This window comes from Octopus bimaculoides, chromosome 2 (genome assembly GCF_046866305.1).
Source record: "Octopus bimaculoides isolate indiv1 chromosome 2, ASM4686630v1, whole genome shotgun sequence".
NCBI lineage: Eukaryota > Metazoa > Mollusca > Cephalopoda > Octopoda > Octopodidae > Octopus > Octopus bimaculoides.
Genome location: NC_142929.1, coordinates 105,847,194 through 105,865,925, shown reverse-complemented (window position 1 = coordinate 105,865,925; position 18,732 = coordinate 105,847,194). Strand labels below are relative to the sequence as shown.

Sequence of the window (18,732 nt, the reverse complement as noted above, 5' to 3'; positions counted from 1 at the left end):
TCAATACGGGATTATTCAGCTTGGCACAAGTGTTGTCACAAGAGTTGATGATGGAATGCAAAGAATCAGATAAGATACTGCAAGGTATTTTGTCCAACCCTTTGGATGATTTTTTTTTATCTACGTTGAAAGTATGACTGTCTCTAGGTCCAGTCCATGTTACAGTGTGGTGGCTTGTGTGATTCAATGACTGAGAGCTAAGCTAGTGGGATACAAGCTTCTGGTAGGGCCTCCCATGCTAGATAGATCAAAGGAGAGAGAGCAGACTAAAGTGGACTACTTCTTTTGAAAAGTAAAAATGGGTTTGCATAGCTCCAACACATTGATGACAATTCAAAACCTACAACACCTAGAAGAAAGTCTTCCCCCAGGGATAGGCCACACCTTAAGGAAAAGACAACCCAGAATCAAGAACAATAGAGAATGGTCATTGATGACCTCTGTTCCATAAGGAGTGGAGAGCTTAAATAAGTCGAAAGTACAAATAACAAAACTGACTTCAGTGGGCTTTCAACTGAAAATGCAAAGTGTTGGAATAAATACCATAAGGTATTGTATCCAATAATTTATTGCCTTTGCCAGTTTGTTGCCTCAACATTAAAATAGCTACAACATAAATGTTTTTTAGAGTTTCACTTGTAGGATGAGTATTCTCATAGAATTACTTCATTGACTAACAATATTTCTATAATAACTAAATGCACTTTATATTATTGCTATCTAGGTAGAATCTTATAATAACAATCATGAGCTTATCATATACAGTACTACAGCAAATATAATAGAATATGGTCTAACTGTCACACTGAATTCCATTCAAACCAAATATATCAATTATTGAATGACAAATGAATAGGAATTACGTCACCAACTTCATTAGTTTACATGTATTTAAATGTTTTCTGAAATAAGATGTTGCATAAGCACTCACCTCTGAGTGCACTGTTTCTCATTTCAGAAACAGCTTCATTTAATAAATTAATAATATGCTTTGTACTCGGCTAATATTTTATTCTAAAGTATAAGTATATTGAATTCTAACAATTGGTTATCAGTATTGCTATGTCTCAGTGAAATCATAATGTATGTATGTATGTATGTATGTATGTATATATACATCTGCAGATGTAAGCTGAAATGATCATCATGCTAAATAAAGCTTACAGTGCACTCTGTTTTCCCTATCTATAATTTAAAATATACTAAACATGCACCAAGGAATTCTTTATGTAGATCCTGCTATGAAGGTGCAGTACCATGGATGACACCTGGAAGCTGTAAGTGGTGAGCGTGCTCTCAAGGCACACAACAAGGGACATACCCAAAACAAGGTTTGGATATTACATTTTAAAGTCTTGTATTTAAACTTTAATTTTAGATATAACACACACACACACACACACACACACACACATACACACATTTATTTATTGTGTAATAAACATATGAGTTATCATTAAACGTTTGAATGGATACTAAATTCTGTTGTTTTTTAAACATGTATTATTATGCAAAAACAGCATGTTTGTGTGTGATTCAGAAAAAAAAAAGGAAAAAACAAAAAAACAAAAAGAGCAAAGTATGGCAAATAACTAATTGATAAAATCAATAGAAAATCACTAAAATATATTTGGTTTCATCTTTCATTTATGCTTTGCTTTTTTCACCACTTTTTAAATGTTCAGTTTGCTAATGATATTAGAAAGTCATGTTGCTGTAGTTTGTTGCAAAGTAAATAAATAATAGAAAATAAAAAAACTAAGAAAGTAAAAAGTAAATAAATGAAAATTAAAGCTACAAAATTCGAAAGAGGTGAAAATATTTTCTTGCTGATATTCATTGATAAAATATACAATGGTATAATAAAAATAACAAGTAATAATAATATTATTATTATTCATTATAATAACAATTGAATACAAAATTAATTACCTGGTCTGTAGCTAATAGAGGGAATTCTTGTGATGGGTTCGTTATAACATAACGTTTTGATGATGGACTTTTCACAGTAGCGCTAGTATCCCGGAACCGGTAGAGACCAATACATAATATGCCAAAATTTCGAAGAGCAGCTAAAAACAAATCTCCATAACGGCCACTTTCCTGAAGAATAATACAACAATAAATGTTCACTCGTTGACTACTTCGCATTATGTATTGAATACACTGTAATTAGCACCATGAGGTTTATTTGTAATTTCTCATGATTCAGTCACTGCATAGTTCAGATGGAATGTATTTATAGAAATGATGAGTGAGATGGATATACAACAGAGTACAAGGATTCAGAGCATATATTTTGAGCAGATCTCTTTAATGAAGATTGTTGCCATTGTTCAGCCTCAGGTCAACCTTGATTGAGGAGGCATATAGGGAAAGATGTTCCAACCACAGCCACCATATCTTTTTGAATATCAGGGACGACACTATTATTGAATATTTTCTTTCCATTCTTAAAAGTGATTTGAAGAAGATTTGGCTGTTCTTCTAGCAGTCTAAGTGGTTATGCAGTGGAGCCTTTATTGGATTCTGTCTTAAATATGTGGTGGATAATATATAATTGATCTCATATTTAATGATAAAAATTTCAATGCAATCTTTCTCTCTGAATGTGAGTTTCTGCAAGAGAATTTGAACTTAATACACCTAGCTAAAAAAACATTCCTCTGTTATTTAGTGTCATAGATAGTAACTCATGTGCCACCAAGTGAAAGTATAGTGGACTTTTGAGAGCAAAGTACCACTGCCAAGAATCAATTTGAATAATGATGCTCGGATATGAGCCATCAACTCTAAATGCAACAGGCCACAATTTTACCAACTAGGAATATATATTAGGCAATGACCTTAGGATTAAACCTATAACTGAATTAGCTCATCTCCTTCACATTAATTAAAAGCACTAAGAAAAAGTTTACATAAATATGCAAAGATGACAAAACCACAATTTAAAAGAAATTTAAATGAAGATTATGTTTTAGCTTCTGGAAACATTCTAGACAACTATTAGTCTTGGGACTATATAGCTGATAACACAGACATAGACAATGTAAAAGCACAAACATATGACTCACCCCATATTGAGCTAGTGGCCCTTCATATAATGAAATCTGTGCAACTCGACATCTGTCTCTGTTAGCCAAGATACTTGGAGTGCTGTAACCACCTCTCATTCCTGCTCCTTCAGCCAGAATCTGCTCTAGTTCTGGAGTAGCACCACCAGTAATTAAAGTTCGGATCAATGTTAGTGCATTATCATTAAAGTAACTCTGTCAAAGAAATGGAAGAGATTACATTTTGGCATAAATGTCATTGCTTTACCAATATTATAACAAAGTGGTATTGCAACATATCAATTAACATTTTTACAGATGTGTAACAATTTTATTGCATGCTATAGAGATCATATGATTGTAATCATATGATCTATAGTATACAGAATCTGTTCTTTTCATGATATAGATCTTCCTGCAAAGTGATCTGGACAAAATGAAGCAACAGATTGCTGACTGGTGAATCAATCTGCCTGTAGACAAGTGCACCACTATATATTTTGGGAGGAAAAACCAGGAATTTACCTACTTCCTTCACAACATCTGCCTTATGAACATGACATTGGCATTACTGGCAACAATGACCTGCACTGGCTAAATGGCATTTCTAACATTGTTAAAAAGGTCAAAAGTGTCTTAGCATCACTAAGTGTGATCTTTGTTAACTAGCCATCTATTTAAAACTATATATGGCTATGGTACAGCCACACAATTTGGAAAAACCCATCTTGTTCAGAATATCAATCCTCTGGAAGCTGTTCAGAGATTTGTTACCAGATGAATACCCTCCATCAGTCATTTACCCTATTTTAAACATGATTTGAAATAACAACTTCCACACAATTTCAGTGCAAGCATGGTTGGGTGGTTAAGAAGTTTGCTTCACAACTATATGGTTTTGAATTTGATCCCATGACACAGTATCTTGGGCAAGGATCTATGACTGTAGCTTCAGGCCAACCAAAATTGTCAGAGTGGAATTTGATAGCTGTTAGCAATGTTTAAGTCTATTGAAAGGATCATTTCTGTTCTTCAATGGTAGACTTGATCAATCGCCTGTATTAATATCACTACCTGGTTTAGGAATCTACCATAATACAAGCATTCAGGTCAGGCCACAATACAAGTATTAATCTGCCATAATACAAGCATTCAGGCCACCTTTCCTCCTGCCAATTTTGGAGGTCCTGAAAAGAATGGTCAACACTACTGTTTCTTCTCTAAGTCATTAAAGAATATTTTAAGTAAACTAAACATTCTAAAGACAAAAAAAATTGTTAAAAAGAAAGGAAAAGCCCATATTAATCTTTAGCTGCCCTAAAACAATTATAGCATTTGTTTTATGAAAAGCAAATGAGGAACATTGTTAAAGACAGGTCCAGTTTCTATTGTGGCAACTTGCTTAGTCATACAATTGATATGAACAAAATTTTTATTGTTCATTTACAGTTTAAGAAAGAAACAAAAATTGGAAATGGTTAATGAATTTTTAAGACTGTATGCTTTCAAGATTATCTATAAGACTATTACATGTTAATGCAATAGAACTTATCAGAAATCTTTAGAGGAGAAAATGTAGCAATTACGTGACTATATGAGTGAGACAACATATCTTTCAATTACAGTATATGTTACAAACTGTTTCACAATGTTATGCTAATTTAAGCTCATATATCATCTGATTTTAGTGGCAACTACAAAGATAAATTAATACAGTCCTGTGAGTGTTAGAACTATAGAGCTAAAAATGTTTATCAGTCATGCCCAAAGATTAAAAAATGTGTTGTATGAATTACTTTACAACAGAATCAATGTGCTATAATAACAAGTAAATAGTGGTAAAATACATACCGTACTCATGAGAGAGTCTAAAACACTTACTGCAAATGCAGTACCGCAGGCAAAAGGCTGTGTCATATAAAGTTCAGTATCTGGGTCATCATCATCATCTTGGTCCAGGAATTGGACGTTAGAATCATTAGCTGGAGAAATCAGAAAAATCAATCAGCTAAAAATTCTTTCTTTAGAGAATAATAATAAAAAAGAAAATTAATTGATTCTTATAGCATTGAATATCTACTCCTTGCACAAGAAGAGGGCCAATTTGAAGCTCATAAAGCAAGAAACTGCTTCTATCCATTTTCTATCATGTAAATGTGATTTCACAAGGGTTTATAACAACTCACTGGCCATATTAATGATTGGAATGATGCAAGTAGAGAAGAAAACTCTCACAAATGGTTTGTAAGGAATAAACCCTGACAATTAAATATCTGTAGACCTTGGTTCTTCAAAGAAAAAGTTTACAACATGGATAGTTTTTTTTTTGTTGGTTTGGCTGGGTGGAAGCAATTATTCTGTCTTTTGAAAACCCCCTGAAACCAGCAAAATTGCTGGAGTTGATGCTGCTGGTATTTCAGAAAACTACCATTTTAATGAGCAAAGGCTGGGAGAGTGGGTAGTGCAAAGCCTGGGGGTGAGTGAGTGAAATATAGGTGATGGAAGGAGATGAAAGAGCTTAGGAGTGGTACAGAAGGGTCATTGTAATTGTGGCAGAGAAAACAGCACATCCGTGGGTTAGAGATTAGAGTGTATTGGTGAGTGACTTCAAGCAAACCAATCAGGTGGTATTGTTTTGTATGTTGCCCTGGATGTTGATGCATAGTAGCAGTATCATCCCAGATTGTGAGTCTCATGAACTTTATATGGGATTAGTAATTTTTGGGAGTTAAAATAATGTCAGGTTCCAAAGAGGAAAACCAGTGTTTGGGATACTGTCTTTACTACACTGAGGATGTGAAAGGCTTGGCATTAGTTGTATATTGTTCATATTTAGTGGAAATACAATAATTTTTTTCATGGTATGTGTAATGATTGTATTTTTGTGCTGTTAAAACATTAATGTTTAAATTGCAATTGCAATGTATATTTCAGATTGGGATCTAATTTCACTGTGCCTTGAAATATATATATGGATATGATTCTCTATATTTCTTTAAACATAACACTTACTGTATTGATACAGTAGTTGTGCTTTTACAAGACATGGAAGGAGAATGTTAAATTGTAAACTGTAGTTGATGTATTTTTGTTCTTAAACTTTTGGTTTGGAAAGAGATTGGATAGTAACCTTCTAAGAATAGGTAACATTACTTTAGCAATAACTCATCAAAGATAACTAAAATTCACCATTATTTCAGACAATCAGAGCTTTCTTTAGATTTTACCTCCATGGTAAACCTATCAAATACTAGCACTTTTCCTATGTCTTTCTGTGTAATATTTTTTTAATTGAAACTGTTGATTAAATAAATAAGGGCAGTGAAAGTCAATAAAAATTTTAATTAGGAAGAATCTATGAAAAATAGGAATTTTCAGGAAGTAGTTCTATAACAAAATCTATTTTTGATAGGAACTTTTCAACTGAAAATTGTTTTTCCATTCATTAGTTGTTTTACTTATAGTTTTTATACATTCATTTTTAGAACAAAATTACAAATAAAACAACAAACCTAATTCTGTAATGAGTGGAACATTTGATCCACATAGTGACCCTCTCCGAGGAGCATGTTGTTGGTTACCAACTGGGGAGAAACCAGGAGGAAGAAAACCTGGAAAGAGAAAAAAGACTTCAGCTATGTAAGTAGCATCATTAGATCAATGTCATGATCCAATTAAATAAAAATGGATATAAAACTAATATAATGTGTGTGTGTGTGTGTGTGTGTGTATAAGGGTTGGTATTCTCAAATCTGGTGTAAATCAAAGGCAGATATGGTTGTTTAGTTAAAAAATTTCCTAAGTAACCACATGGTTCTTGGTTTGATGCCATTGCATGGTACTGGATAAGTGTCTTCTATCATAGTCTGGGATTGGGCATTACCTTGCGAGTGGAATTTGGAAGATAAGAATTGTACAGAAGCCCATTGAGCAAGATGGCTTTGTGCCATAGATGAGGGTTAGAAAAAAGTACACACACACACACACTATCTTAGTTTTATATCCATTGTTCATATTAGTATGGGTGGGATGTGCTGTCACTGTCCAAGTCAATTTTTATTTGGAATTAGTGCTCTCATAGACAGATTGGAGCACCATGTCTCATTAATTTTATTTTTGGTATGATTTCTATGGCTGGATATCCTTCCAAGACCAGTCACTTAACAGTGTGTGTTGAATACATTTTATCTTGGCATCAGCACCAGAAAGATTGTCCTGTCCTCAACAAGACTAAAATAATACAAAGTATAAACAGCAGAAATATATCTCTGAAAATACCAGTAAAAATAAAGCAAGAAACAAAAGCAAACAAAGAACAGAAAACAAAACTTCCAAAATTTAACTACCTGTTGGGGCTGAAGCTTGTATAAGGCCAATACTATCATCAAATGTCATAGCTTTGATATTGAGTGAGCAGAGGATGGCCTCCTTATCTACAAGATGCTGATCGTCTAAGTTTTTATCTTTGGCTGATAGAACCACACACATATCACACAGATTAATATTTACTGCACGTAAGTTAGCTCTGTTTAGAGGAGAGCCCTGTGGAAAGAGAAGCACAAAATCACAAATGGCAATAGAGAGAAGAAAACCAAATAAGACATGAGAATAAATGCAATTTATATCATTATTATTACATATATAACATTTGTTTTCTGATATACACATAAATCTATTCTGCTACATAAGAATTGATTACAACTCTTGCTTGAAGTAAGGGAAATATTACAAACAAATCATTAGAGAAAATTAGGCATTGGAGAGCTCTTTAAGTTCACTGATTACATAATAAAGACAATAACTATAATACTACTAATAATTTTAAAATTTGTTACAAGGGCAACAACTGTAGTAATTTCTCTTACATTCTGAGTTGAAATCCTGCTGAGCTCAACTTTGCCTGTCAATCTTCAAGGGTTTGACAAAATAAATATCAATTACTGGGGTCAATTCAATAGACTATTGTTTCTAAAATTAGTAGTGTTTTGCCTGTGATAGAAACCATTATTACTCATAACAATGTCATATTAATATATTAAAGTAAGTACTAACTGTCTGAAATCTTCAGATGGACAGTACTTAAGTATTTTTATTTTCCCTGTAGTTAGTAGCTACTCTTAGTATACACACATTAACAAATGATTATTAACTAAATACTTACTGGTAATATTGATATTTTTGGAAAGTTCTGAAGCATTTTCCATTCTCTACAGAGATATTCAAGATCTCCAACAACAACTACATGTTTGAGTTCATGGTAGTGAAAATTACTTGCTCGTAATGGCATGACTAAATTCCTCAAACCAATGAGCGGAGATGATGCTTCGGCAAATAAGCACACAACAACATGGTTACACAGTACAGTTAGTGCTGCTTGATTTCGATCCTGAAAAGAGAAATATAGTCATCTTTATTTTTATGATATTAATTTTGTGAGAAACATATTGGATTTCTAAAAATTCTTTGATGAAATTATTAATAGGTGCAGATGTGGCTGTGTGGTAAGAAGCTTGCTTCCCAACCACATGGTTCCAGGTTCAGTCCCACACTGTGGCACCTTGGGCAAATGTTTTCTACTACAGTCACGAACTGACCAAAGCCTTGTTAGTGGATTAGGTAGACGGAAACTGAAAGAAATTTGTCATACATATATGTGTGTGTGTGTGTGTGTGTGTATTTGTCCCCTATCACAACTTGACAACTGGTGTTGGTGTGCTTATATGCCTGTAACTTAATGGTTAGGCAAAAGAGACCAATAGAATAAGTACTAGGTTTAAAATAAATCTTGGGGTCAATTTGTTTGACTAAAACCATTCAAAGTGGTGCTCCAGCATGGCTGTAGTCAAATGATTGAAACAAGTAAAAGATAAAAAAGTTAAAAGATTAATTTATTTTTTCAACTGCTTTTCAAAGCTAGCAAGGACTAGATGTGTACAAAAACAATTTGGATATTGTCAACAAGGTGCAGGCATGGCTGTGTGGCTTCAGGTTCAGTCCACTGCATGGCATCTTAGGTAAGTATCTATAACCATGGGCTGCCCAATGCCTTCTGGGTGAATTTGGTATATGGAAATTGTTTGGAAATTTAATACATGTGTGTGTGTGTGTGTGTGTGTGTGTGTGTGTGTGTGTGTCTTTGTGTTTGTCCCCATCCACAATGATTGACAACTAATGTTGACTTGGTTAAGTCCCTGAAATTTGTCAGTTTGGCTAAAGAGAATGATAGATAAAGTACCACACTTTAAAAAACAAATACCAGGTTTGATTTGTTTGACTAAAACTTTCAAGGTAATGCCTCAGCATGGCCACAGTTGAATGATTGAAACAAGTGAATGATAAAAAATAATTTTTAGATAAGGCTTACTGAATCCTTTTGCAAAAATCTCATAAGGTGTAACTCTCATATGACTTCAACTACCATAGCTTTTTTGTAATTGGTTTTCTTATCCTTCTTTGCAATTGGTTTATTCATGAACAACACACAGCTAAAAACCATCATATTCTGTTAATTCCAGGCCTTCCAATTTCTTATAAACTTTAATGCATTAGCAGAAATTGTAAGTCCTAGATTTTGTTTGCTATAACTTGTTTACAATCACTGCTGCATAAATATCATGGTTCTGCACAACTGAGGACCATGCTGTGCACTTTGATATGGAGCACTTTATTGTATTGAGAGAAGTGAGGCAATTTGCTCTTTCATTTCACTCTTCAGTTTGTTTTTATGCCTGACTGCAGCTACATCAGATGTAGGCTTGACATTTGATAATCATGTGTATGTGTGTTCATGAGGTGGTCAGCATGCCACTATGGTAAACTTGTTAGAGCTAACAAGTTTACTGATACTGCTCCTGCTGTTATTATTGCATGTATTTTTTAAGTTTCTCTGGATTGAATGAGTGGGATCATGTTGTTAGGATAGAGTTCTGGGATCCTGTAGAAGTGCTGGCTTGCTTGAGTCTGACAGCATGTAGTAAAAAAGAAACTGATCATCACATGAGTATAAATGCAGACTGTATATAGACGGTGTAATTGAGAAATGTACTATTTTGTGTACTTTGTTGTTAGCCCATGTCAGCCATAGCAAGGCAAAACTATAAATATATGCATTCCACCCATAGCCACTTCCTCTTTTCTTTAGGCCACGGATAGTTAAAATAACATTATCCAACATGTTCCTCCTCTTCAAGATGACAGAATGTAATTTGAGAAAGATTTGGTTGCTACTTCCAACAGTTCAAATATGCACATTGAATTTGTTAGTTCATATTCCTTATAGTTTTTGGGGAGATTAAAAGTTCATGAGAGATTATAATAATAATATTTCTACAATAGTTTTGTTGCTTCAATAGTTTGATTAGATGTGGTGTTTGTGGTTGTTCTGTGTTTGTGCATTGTTTTGTGCTAAATTTTCGCTTTTTGTGCAAGTGGTACATTTAAAAAAAAATGTTTGTAATAGTTGATATGTAACTAATACAGAAAGCAACAATAATCCAAGGAATCTCTATAGTTTACCATAAGAACATCTTCAATACACCGTTCTGGACACCAGTGGAACATTCCTGTCGAATCAAATTTTCGAGGTTCCTCTCCAGGCACAACATTCATATCAGGGGGTAAATTGGCAGAGTTTCCTTTGTCTAAAGCTTGTAAAGTTCCTTTAGATGGACTGGTGGGCCTGGTGACAAAACCAAACAGAAAGAAGAAAATGTATAATTCAGATATAAATAAAAATATAAAAACATAAAAAATAAGAAATTCTGTTTAGCAATTGATGTAGACCATATTTATTAAATAACGGAGATATAAAGAGATTAAAGATCCCTGTTGATGTATGTGATACTTAATAGTGATTATTTATATTCAAACAGACCAGAATATCATAATTTCTGCCAGAATTTAAGTATTAAGTTCTCTCTTTGGCATTTTATATGAGTGTGTGTGTGTTTGAGAGAGAGGAAGAGAGGTGGGGAGACAAAGTAAGATAGATCTATTTTATATGCAATCACTTGTTTAACTCTTTTAAAATTTTATTTTACAGTTTTAGAGATCTCAGTCATGTTTTAGTTATACATATGTATATTCATCCTTCTTGTCATCCTCATTAGGGATTGCTTTTGTAAACTATATGATGCTCTCTTTTAAATTGTTTCTTTTATGAAGGAAGTTCTGTGTATTAATGTATTTAGAATATGAAGGCTGATGCACAACGAGCTACAACACTCAATAAATTAATGTCAGGATCATTTCTTTGTTTCAACCTTGCTCTACTTTCATATTATTATGTGATGCTGTTTTTTGCCATCTGCTCTTCTATTATATTATACTTAATAACTTCCCTTTGATCTTTTGCACTAAGAGAGACACTAGCATGAACTAAACTCAACAGAGTATCTTAATATGAATATACAAGCTTCCATACATAAGTGTTAAATGTCCAGAAAATAAATCAATTATAAAAAGATTAGCCTATCTTCAAGGACCTCTTTATTTTTTTCTTACTATCTTACCTGATTAAATTACTTTCCTAAGCCATACTATGATATCTACAAGTATAGTGAATCAATGAAATTGTTACAGAACATCTGTTACTGCAAACATTGCTTCCATAGTTATCAGGGATATTGGATGGAGTTTCCATTATAATGAATCAAATAACTTTGCATTAAGTCACTATACAGGTCTAATAATAAAAATTAAAAAAATAAAGCTACGATAAAACTTTTAACTGAAAGAATTTAAAAAATATTTACTTGAAAAAATACTAGAATTTATTTGAGTGAAAATACTATAAAAATTATCTTTTTTAAAATTGTGAAGAGTCATGTACAACACTTGGCATTACTATTTTGAATTTTAAGGTAATTAATTAGAACACCTTTATACTATGTTTAAGGTTGAATGATATAATTTTATGTATTAGTTAAGGACATACAAAATTTTGGAGTGAAGCATAAAATTAAGTTGAATTTAGAAAGGGATTTTGGATAAAGATTTCATTTATCAATTTGATAAAATTTCAACTCTTTAACAGATGCACAAAACTAGTAATCATTTTTCAACTAAATGCACTGTTAATCAAATCATTTGGATAAGCATATATGGAAACAAAATCTTAAATAAAAATATCAAATCATTCTAAGAAGTTCTTCATTCTCAGAGCTGAAAACAAAAACATTGGAAAGGGAATCTTCATCTGAAAGAAATAGGTCATGTTACACAAAATTAAATGAATTCAACAGAAATATGTATTATTCATTCCTCACCTATATTACAAAAGTAAAAATACTATGTTTTATAATAGTTTTGAATTTTACAAGAATTTCAAGATAAACAGGAAAATCATGCAGATTTAAACACTTTCAAATACAATTGAAAATGTTTGTTTGAGAAAGTGTTTAGAGTATAAATAAAGTGAAGATGGTATTTTGTTTTAATACTTTAGCACTCATGTTTACTATTTCATTGAACAGTTTATATTGGCTACTTTAGAAATACTAAGAAGAAATATGATGGAAAAAGATTGATATCAACTCAAAAGACCTTTAAAGAATTTTTTATTATTAAGAGATGATTTATCAAAATAACCACTTTTAGAACAATATCAAATATCTTATTTGTGCCAGTAATATTTGTTGTATCATTCTATCCATGAAGTTTCAAATAAGAGTAGTGTTAAAAGAATGTGTTAATTTATTTTATGTAACATTTTATGTAACCAGTAGAAAACTTCAAATGCAGTCACTGTATTCATGACTGTCACTCCTGTGTGGGCCTCTACAGCCACAGCAGCTGACTCAATTTCTCCGGTTGCAGATCCATGGTCTCTCAAGACTGACGGATGCTTACTATTGGGTACATACAAATAAAACCTTCTGATGTGCCATATTTTAATTACTTTTGAACTCTATAAAATAGTTGATCTAAAAGTTTTCTAGATACACATTAATATTACTATCATTATTTAACCTTCAATTCTGCTGTGCTTGACTTTGACTTTCATCTTTCCAGGGTCAATAAAATAAGTACCAGTTGAACACTGGAGGTAATGTAATCAACTTACTCCCTCACTCCCTCTCTTAAAAATTCTGACCTTGTGCCAAAATTTGAGACAATTACTTAACCTATGGCAAGTTCAGCAACTATAACACTGGTCTACAAGGTTTTTGGTTATTTAGGAAATAGACATCATTCCTATACAAAATTGATCTCCTGAATTCAAATAACCTTTTGACCTATCAGATCTAGTTTTTAAGTTATTGAACATCCCTCTAGTCATTATGTATATGTGTACGTCCAGTATGCAGTGTTCATTACCTTATTCTAATTCTAAGTTTTTTTCTTTTTTTCCATACTTTTTAGACATTGCGGTGAACTAAGCAATAGAAAATGAGCAAGATGTCCTCTTCAAGCAAGAGTTGCATTAATTCTCCAAATGTGTTTTGTTATGATTGTAGAGAATACACATTACTTGGAAATTGTAGAAACATCACTGATTTTGTTGACAGAGCACATATGGCATATTTTGGGGTCAAGCTGGGAGCCCAAAATAAATATTGGGCACTGCACAGTGTCAGCAAACAATGTGCAGAACATTTGCGACAATAGACTAAAGGGACAAGGAAAAGTATGAGATTTGCTATACCAGTGGTATAGGACGACTGTTATTTTTGTTGTAACCTAAATTTGAAGGGTATTAACTGGAAAAAATTGACAAACACTTGTCTATACTAATCTTGCCTCTGCTATTAGACCATGAAGAGCTTCCTATTCTTGTCTTGAATGTTTGCCTCCGATAACTTTACCCTCAACCAAAGAAGATGACACCAGAGATCAAGACTTTTCAGTTGAGACTTTACCTCAGCTATTCTCCTAGGTAAAGCTGAATGACTTAGTTTGTGACTTGAACCTCCCAAAAAATTCTACAGAACTGTTGGCTTCCTGACTGAAAGAGAAGAATCTTCTAGAGAATGGTGTCTGTATAACCTTTTATTGGAGTTGGCATGAAGAATTCCTTTCTTCACAAAAGAAGAAGAGCTGGTTTACTGCGGAGATGTCAGTGGACTTTTTAATAAACTTGGCATTGAGAAATACAAAACAGAAGGATGGTATCTTTTCATAGACAGCTCTTAGTGTAGTTTAAAATGTGTATTGTTGCACAACAGAAATGTGTATGGCTCTGTTCCACTCGGCCACTCAACAACTCTGAAGGAAAAATATGAAGAAATTAAGTTGGTTTTAGAGAAGATACTGTATCATGATCATAAACGGGCCATCTGCATTGACTTAAGGATGGTGAATTTTCTTATGGGACAGCAATCTGGTTATACCAAATATCCATGCTTTCTTTACATGTGGGACAGTAGAGACCAAGTAAACCACTATGTTAAGAAAGACTGGCCGCCTTGAACAAATATGGCTCCAAGTAGAGCTGCTAATATGCTGGAAGAACCTTTACTTGAGTGAGATGAGATCATTTACTCCACTTTGTACATCAAACTTGGATTGATTAAGCAATTCGTCAAAGCTCTTGACAAAACTGAGAAGTGCTTCAAGTATATCTGCAGTGTATTTCCAGACTTGAGGACTGAAAAACTTGAAGCAAGGATTTTTGATGGACCACAGATCTGTAAGCTCTTGAAGGACACAAATTTCATGAAAACGATGAGCGAAAATGAAGCATATGCTTGGCTAGCCTTTGCAGAAATAGTGAAAAATTTCCTTGGGAAACACAAGTGAAAACTATAAAAACCTTGTTACCAACTTGATATCAACTTTTCATGATATTGGCACAAATATGAGCATAAAAATGCATTATCTTTTTAGTCATCTTGATCATTTTCCTGAAAATTTCGGAGATGTTAGTGATGAACAAAATGAACAATTCCATCAGAACATCAAGCAGATGGAAACCAGTACCAAGGACATTGGGACACTGTGATGATGGCAGACTATTGTTGATATTTAAAACAAGATACTCCTGTTGCTCAACATTCATGGTGCACAAAGAAGCGTAAATTTATTCCTCGAATTCTCTACCAATGTGCATTTTCAATTTTGAATTTTTATTTGTACTTTGTTTTGGTTTTTGTTATGCTATGCTTCTTGTATGAATAAAATTCTTACTCTATCAAGTCTAGTCAGAAAACTAGACCTAATAGAGAAAAACGAAGTTATTTTTTAATTTAGCAGGCAAAATCACTTAAGAATTCGTTGAAATATTCCAGGTGCCAGACAAAAATATTTTTCATTGCCCAGTATAATCTTACTCTACTCTTTTCAATCTTTTACAATATGCTCTTCTTGTCAAATGTTTTATGTAGTCATATCTTCATATCTAAGGAACCATTATCAGGAATAACCTAAATAGGAGTTTATTACCTTTAATTATTTGTTGCTCAACAGAACAGAAAATTCCTATTTTTTTCCAAGCTAGCACCACAAAACAGCTACCAAACCTATGATGATGACAATGATTATTATCAATATTATTTATATTTTCAGGTTTGTATATACAGTGCAGAAGCAAACAAGTAGAATAAGAAACAGTTTCTTCAGGTCTTCCAACATCAAACAGAAAGCACTTCTTTAGAACAGCAATACTTCCAAGCAATACATATTTTTATATTGTGTTTATGCTTCTTTTTAAGTAGAGTGACTACTTAGAAACTTTATTTTATTGTATTGTTTCTTGTGGCTTCATTACATTATTTTATTGTCTTTTTTTGTATGCCTTGAAGCAAAAGATAAAAATCATTTAATTTATTTTTCATTTTTGATTTCTTGAAGTGTTAAAACTTTAATGTTTTTGCATAATTGAATAACTTCCTCACCTTCAGATTAACAAAATGATTTCTGTCAGTTATTTCAGAATAGTTAACTAACATGTTTTTCTATAAAGAAATTTATGTTATTTTCACTTGCTATATTACAAGGAATGCAAAGGAATTTTAAAATCAAACCAAATTTTTCAATTCATGCTGTTTTGTCATCAACTTCCTCTCTGCTTACCTCCCTCTCTCTCCACTCACTCTCACACATAACATTGGTGCTTAAATGAAATATGGAATATTACATTAAAAAATGCCAATTCCACAACTGATAGCTTAAATTGAATATAATGTTTATTATTCAGCTAATGATTCAATTTTCAGGTAGAACTGATATATTTACAGAACTAATACCCTTAAGAAGTGCATGAATTTCATAAACTCTAATTTTCCTGACCTTATATTAATACTGGTTTCAAATTTTGGCACATTCAGGGGACAGAATAAGCCAATTATATGGACCATAGTGCTCAACTGGTACTTATTTTATTGACCTTGATAGGATGAAAGGCAAAGTCAACCTTGGCAGAATTTGAACTCAGAATGTAAAGATGGATGAAATGTCAATAAGCATTTTGCTTGGCACACTAATGATTCCGCCATCTCATTGCCTTTGAACTTATTTTAATATTGATTACAAATTTTGACACAAGGCCAGCAATTTCAAGGAAGGGGTAAGTCAATTACATTGATCTCAGTACTCTGCTGGTACTTATTTTACCAACCCTGAAGGGTTGAAAGACAGAGTTGATCCTAGTGGCATTTGAACTCAGAATGTAAAGACAGACAAAATGCCACTTAGCATTTTGTCCAGGGTGTTAACAATTCTGCCAGCTCACTGCCTTTTACCTTATTTCAATATTAATATCACATAAGATGGTGAGTTGGTAGAATTGTTACTATGCCATACAGAATGCTTAATGGCATTTCTTCATACATTACATTCTGAGTTCAAATGCTGCCAGGGTTGACTTTGCTTTTCGTCCTCTCAGAGTCGATAAAAAAATAAGTACCAGTTGAGAATTGTGGCTGATGAAATCAGCTTACTGTCCCACAAAATTGCTGGCCTTGAGCCTAAATTTAAAACCAATATTGATATCACATCTATATAAAAGAAACATTAAGACGGTATTTATAGGATTTCACAAAAGTAATTTTGTAAGATCAGATTTCTATCTGAATAGGCAAGATCAGTGGCACAAACATTTAAAGATGTGTCAAGTGAGTTTAAATCTGTATAAAATTGTTGGCTCATAAATTTCAATTTATTCTTCAGTCAGATTATCTTCATTTTTGTTGGTCTATAAAAACAACCCCCCAAAACTCAGGGACTCTATTAGCCTCATAGTGAAATAATGCTAGTTAGACAAAGTTTCTCTGAATCTTACTCTATTTTAATACTTTAACACTTCTCTGTTATTTTTCCTTCACTGCCAATATAATAATATGCACAAATTTCAGTGTATGCTCTTCTATTTATTATAATAAGTATAATATTATAGAACACCACTCAAGTATTTCTGATTTGTTGATATGATTATTTTGACTACCTCAAATGAGAAATCTTTTCCCAATTCTTCTTTGCACAGAATAGAATCACAGTTTATTCTCAAATAACTGAACTGCATCAAATACAAACTATGTGGTACACTAATATCACCAAATTATTAAAATCCATCAGTTTAGTGGGTAGCTTAAAAAAAGCTATAAGAACTGACCTTCCCCTTATTAATTCATGAATGAAGGGAAAAACAATGCATTTTTCAGTTTATTTTATCATTATCTTCTAGGAGGAGATCCATAACTACATTAACCATTATGTAAGTTTGACACTACGAATTGCCAAGATTAAATGATATTAGGTAGTAAAATAACTGCTTTGAGACAAAATCTAGCAATATGTCCCATGATGTGAGTTGAACTACTATCTATCAATTATTGGGGACAATATTCCTGATTACAAAACATATGCTATTCCTCCATTTCAAATTTGGCACCAAGTATAGCATGAAATTAAAGTTCTTGGGGAACACACTTTACCCATTTGGATCAATCGTTGCCATTGTCAGTATTGTTATCATCTTTGTCATACTCTTTTATTTTTAACTTGTCTGTCAATGTTAAAAAAAAATAATACTTATAGAATTCCTAATTTTTCCTATTTTAAACTCTTGAGATGTTGCATTATTTTATATGTAATTTCCATGCTGGTATTGGTTGGACAAGTCATCATGATCTGAGTTAGTTCTTATTTGGAGATACTGCCCTTGTAGATGATTGGGGAATCACATCTTGCTCAAATGTTATATTTTGGCATGGTTTCTATAGTTGGATACCCTTCCTAACATCAACTACTTTACAAGGTGCATTTCATCATGACATAATTTTGTATAATATTTAAGTATTTTCACTATGCTGATATGATTATTTTTATTACCCCAAATAAAAAAATCTTTTCTCAGCCCTTCTTTCCAAAAATAGAATCACTCTGTAACTATTCTGTGCACAATTTAGCCTTAAAAAAATAAACTCTATCAAATTCAAATTGCCTACTAAGTATACTGACTTCACTCAATTATTAAAATCCCTAAGTTTCAAAGAACTGTTTACCTTATTGCAGATTCATTTTTTATTTGTCCTTTGTATACTATTTATTATTTGTGTTGAATAAACCTAATCCAGTGAAGAGTATTCAACCAATCCTAAACAAGAGAATATCTGCTTTCAAAGAATATCTGTAGAAGAACATGAACCTTCTTTTTTTATTATTGACAACTTGTTTCTTCATGTTTTCATGTTAGTTTAAATGTCATTAGATATCAGAACTATATTATAGAATAGAAAGTATT

The 18,732-nt window shown here is 32.6% G+C and overlaps 1 protein-coding gene across 34 annotated transcripts in view; it reads right to left on the bottom strand.

The window, feature by feature from the left end:
• Positions 1-18,732, bottom strand: part of LOC106878324 (calcium-activated potassium channel slowpoke) — a 329,393-nt gene that overhangs the window by 45,391 nt on the left and 265,270 nt on the right. For all 34 annotated transcript variants that reach the window (XR_016240707.1, XM_089347381.1, XM_052978540.2 and 31 more), the window contains 7 exons: positions 10,569-10,731; positions 8,215-8,439; positions 7,400-7,595; positions 6,566-6,664; positions 4,905-5,035; positions 3,075-3,269; positions 1,933-2,103 (listed from right to left, as the gene is read on the bottom strand). Coding sequence is in view for 33 of the 34 variants with exons in the window: in XM_089347381.1 (XP_089203507.1) it covers positions 1,933-2,103; positions 3,075-3,269; positions 4,905-5,035; positions 6,566-6,664; positions 7,400-7,595; positions 8,215-8,439; positions 10,569-10,731 (1,180 nt within the window). In the remaining variant the exon portion in view is untranslated. The remainder of the gene's footprint in view (positions 1-1,932; positions 2,104-3,074; positions 3,270-4,904; positions 5,036-6,565; positions 6,665-7,399; positions 7,596-8,214; positions 8,440-10,568; positions 10,732-18,732) is intronic.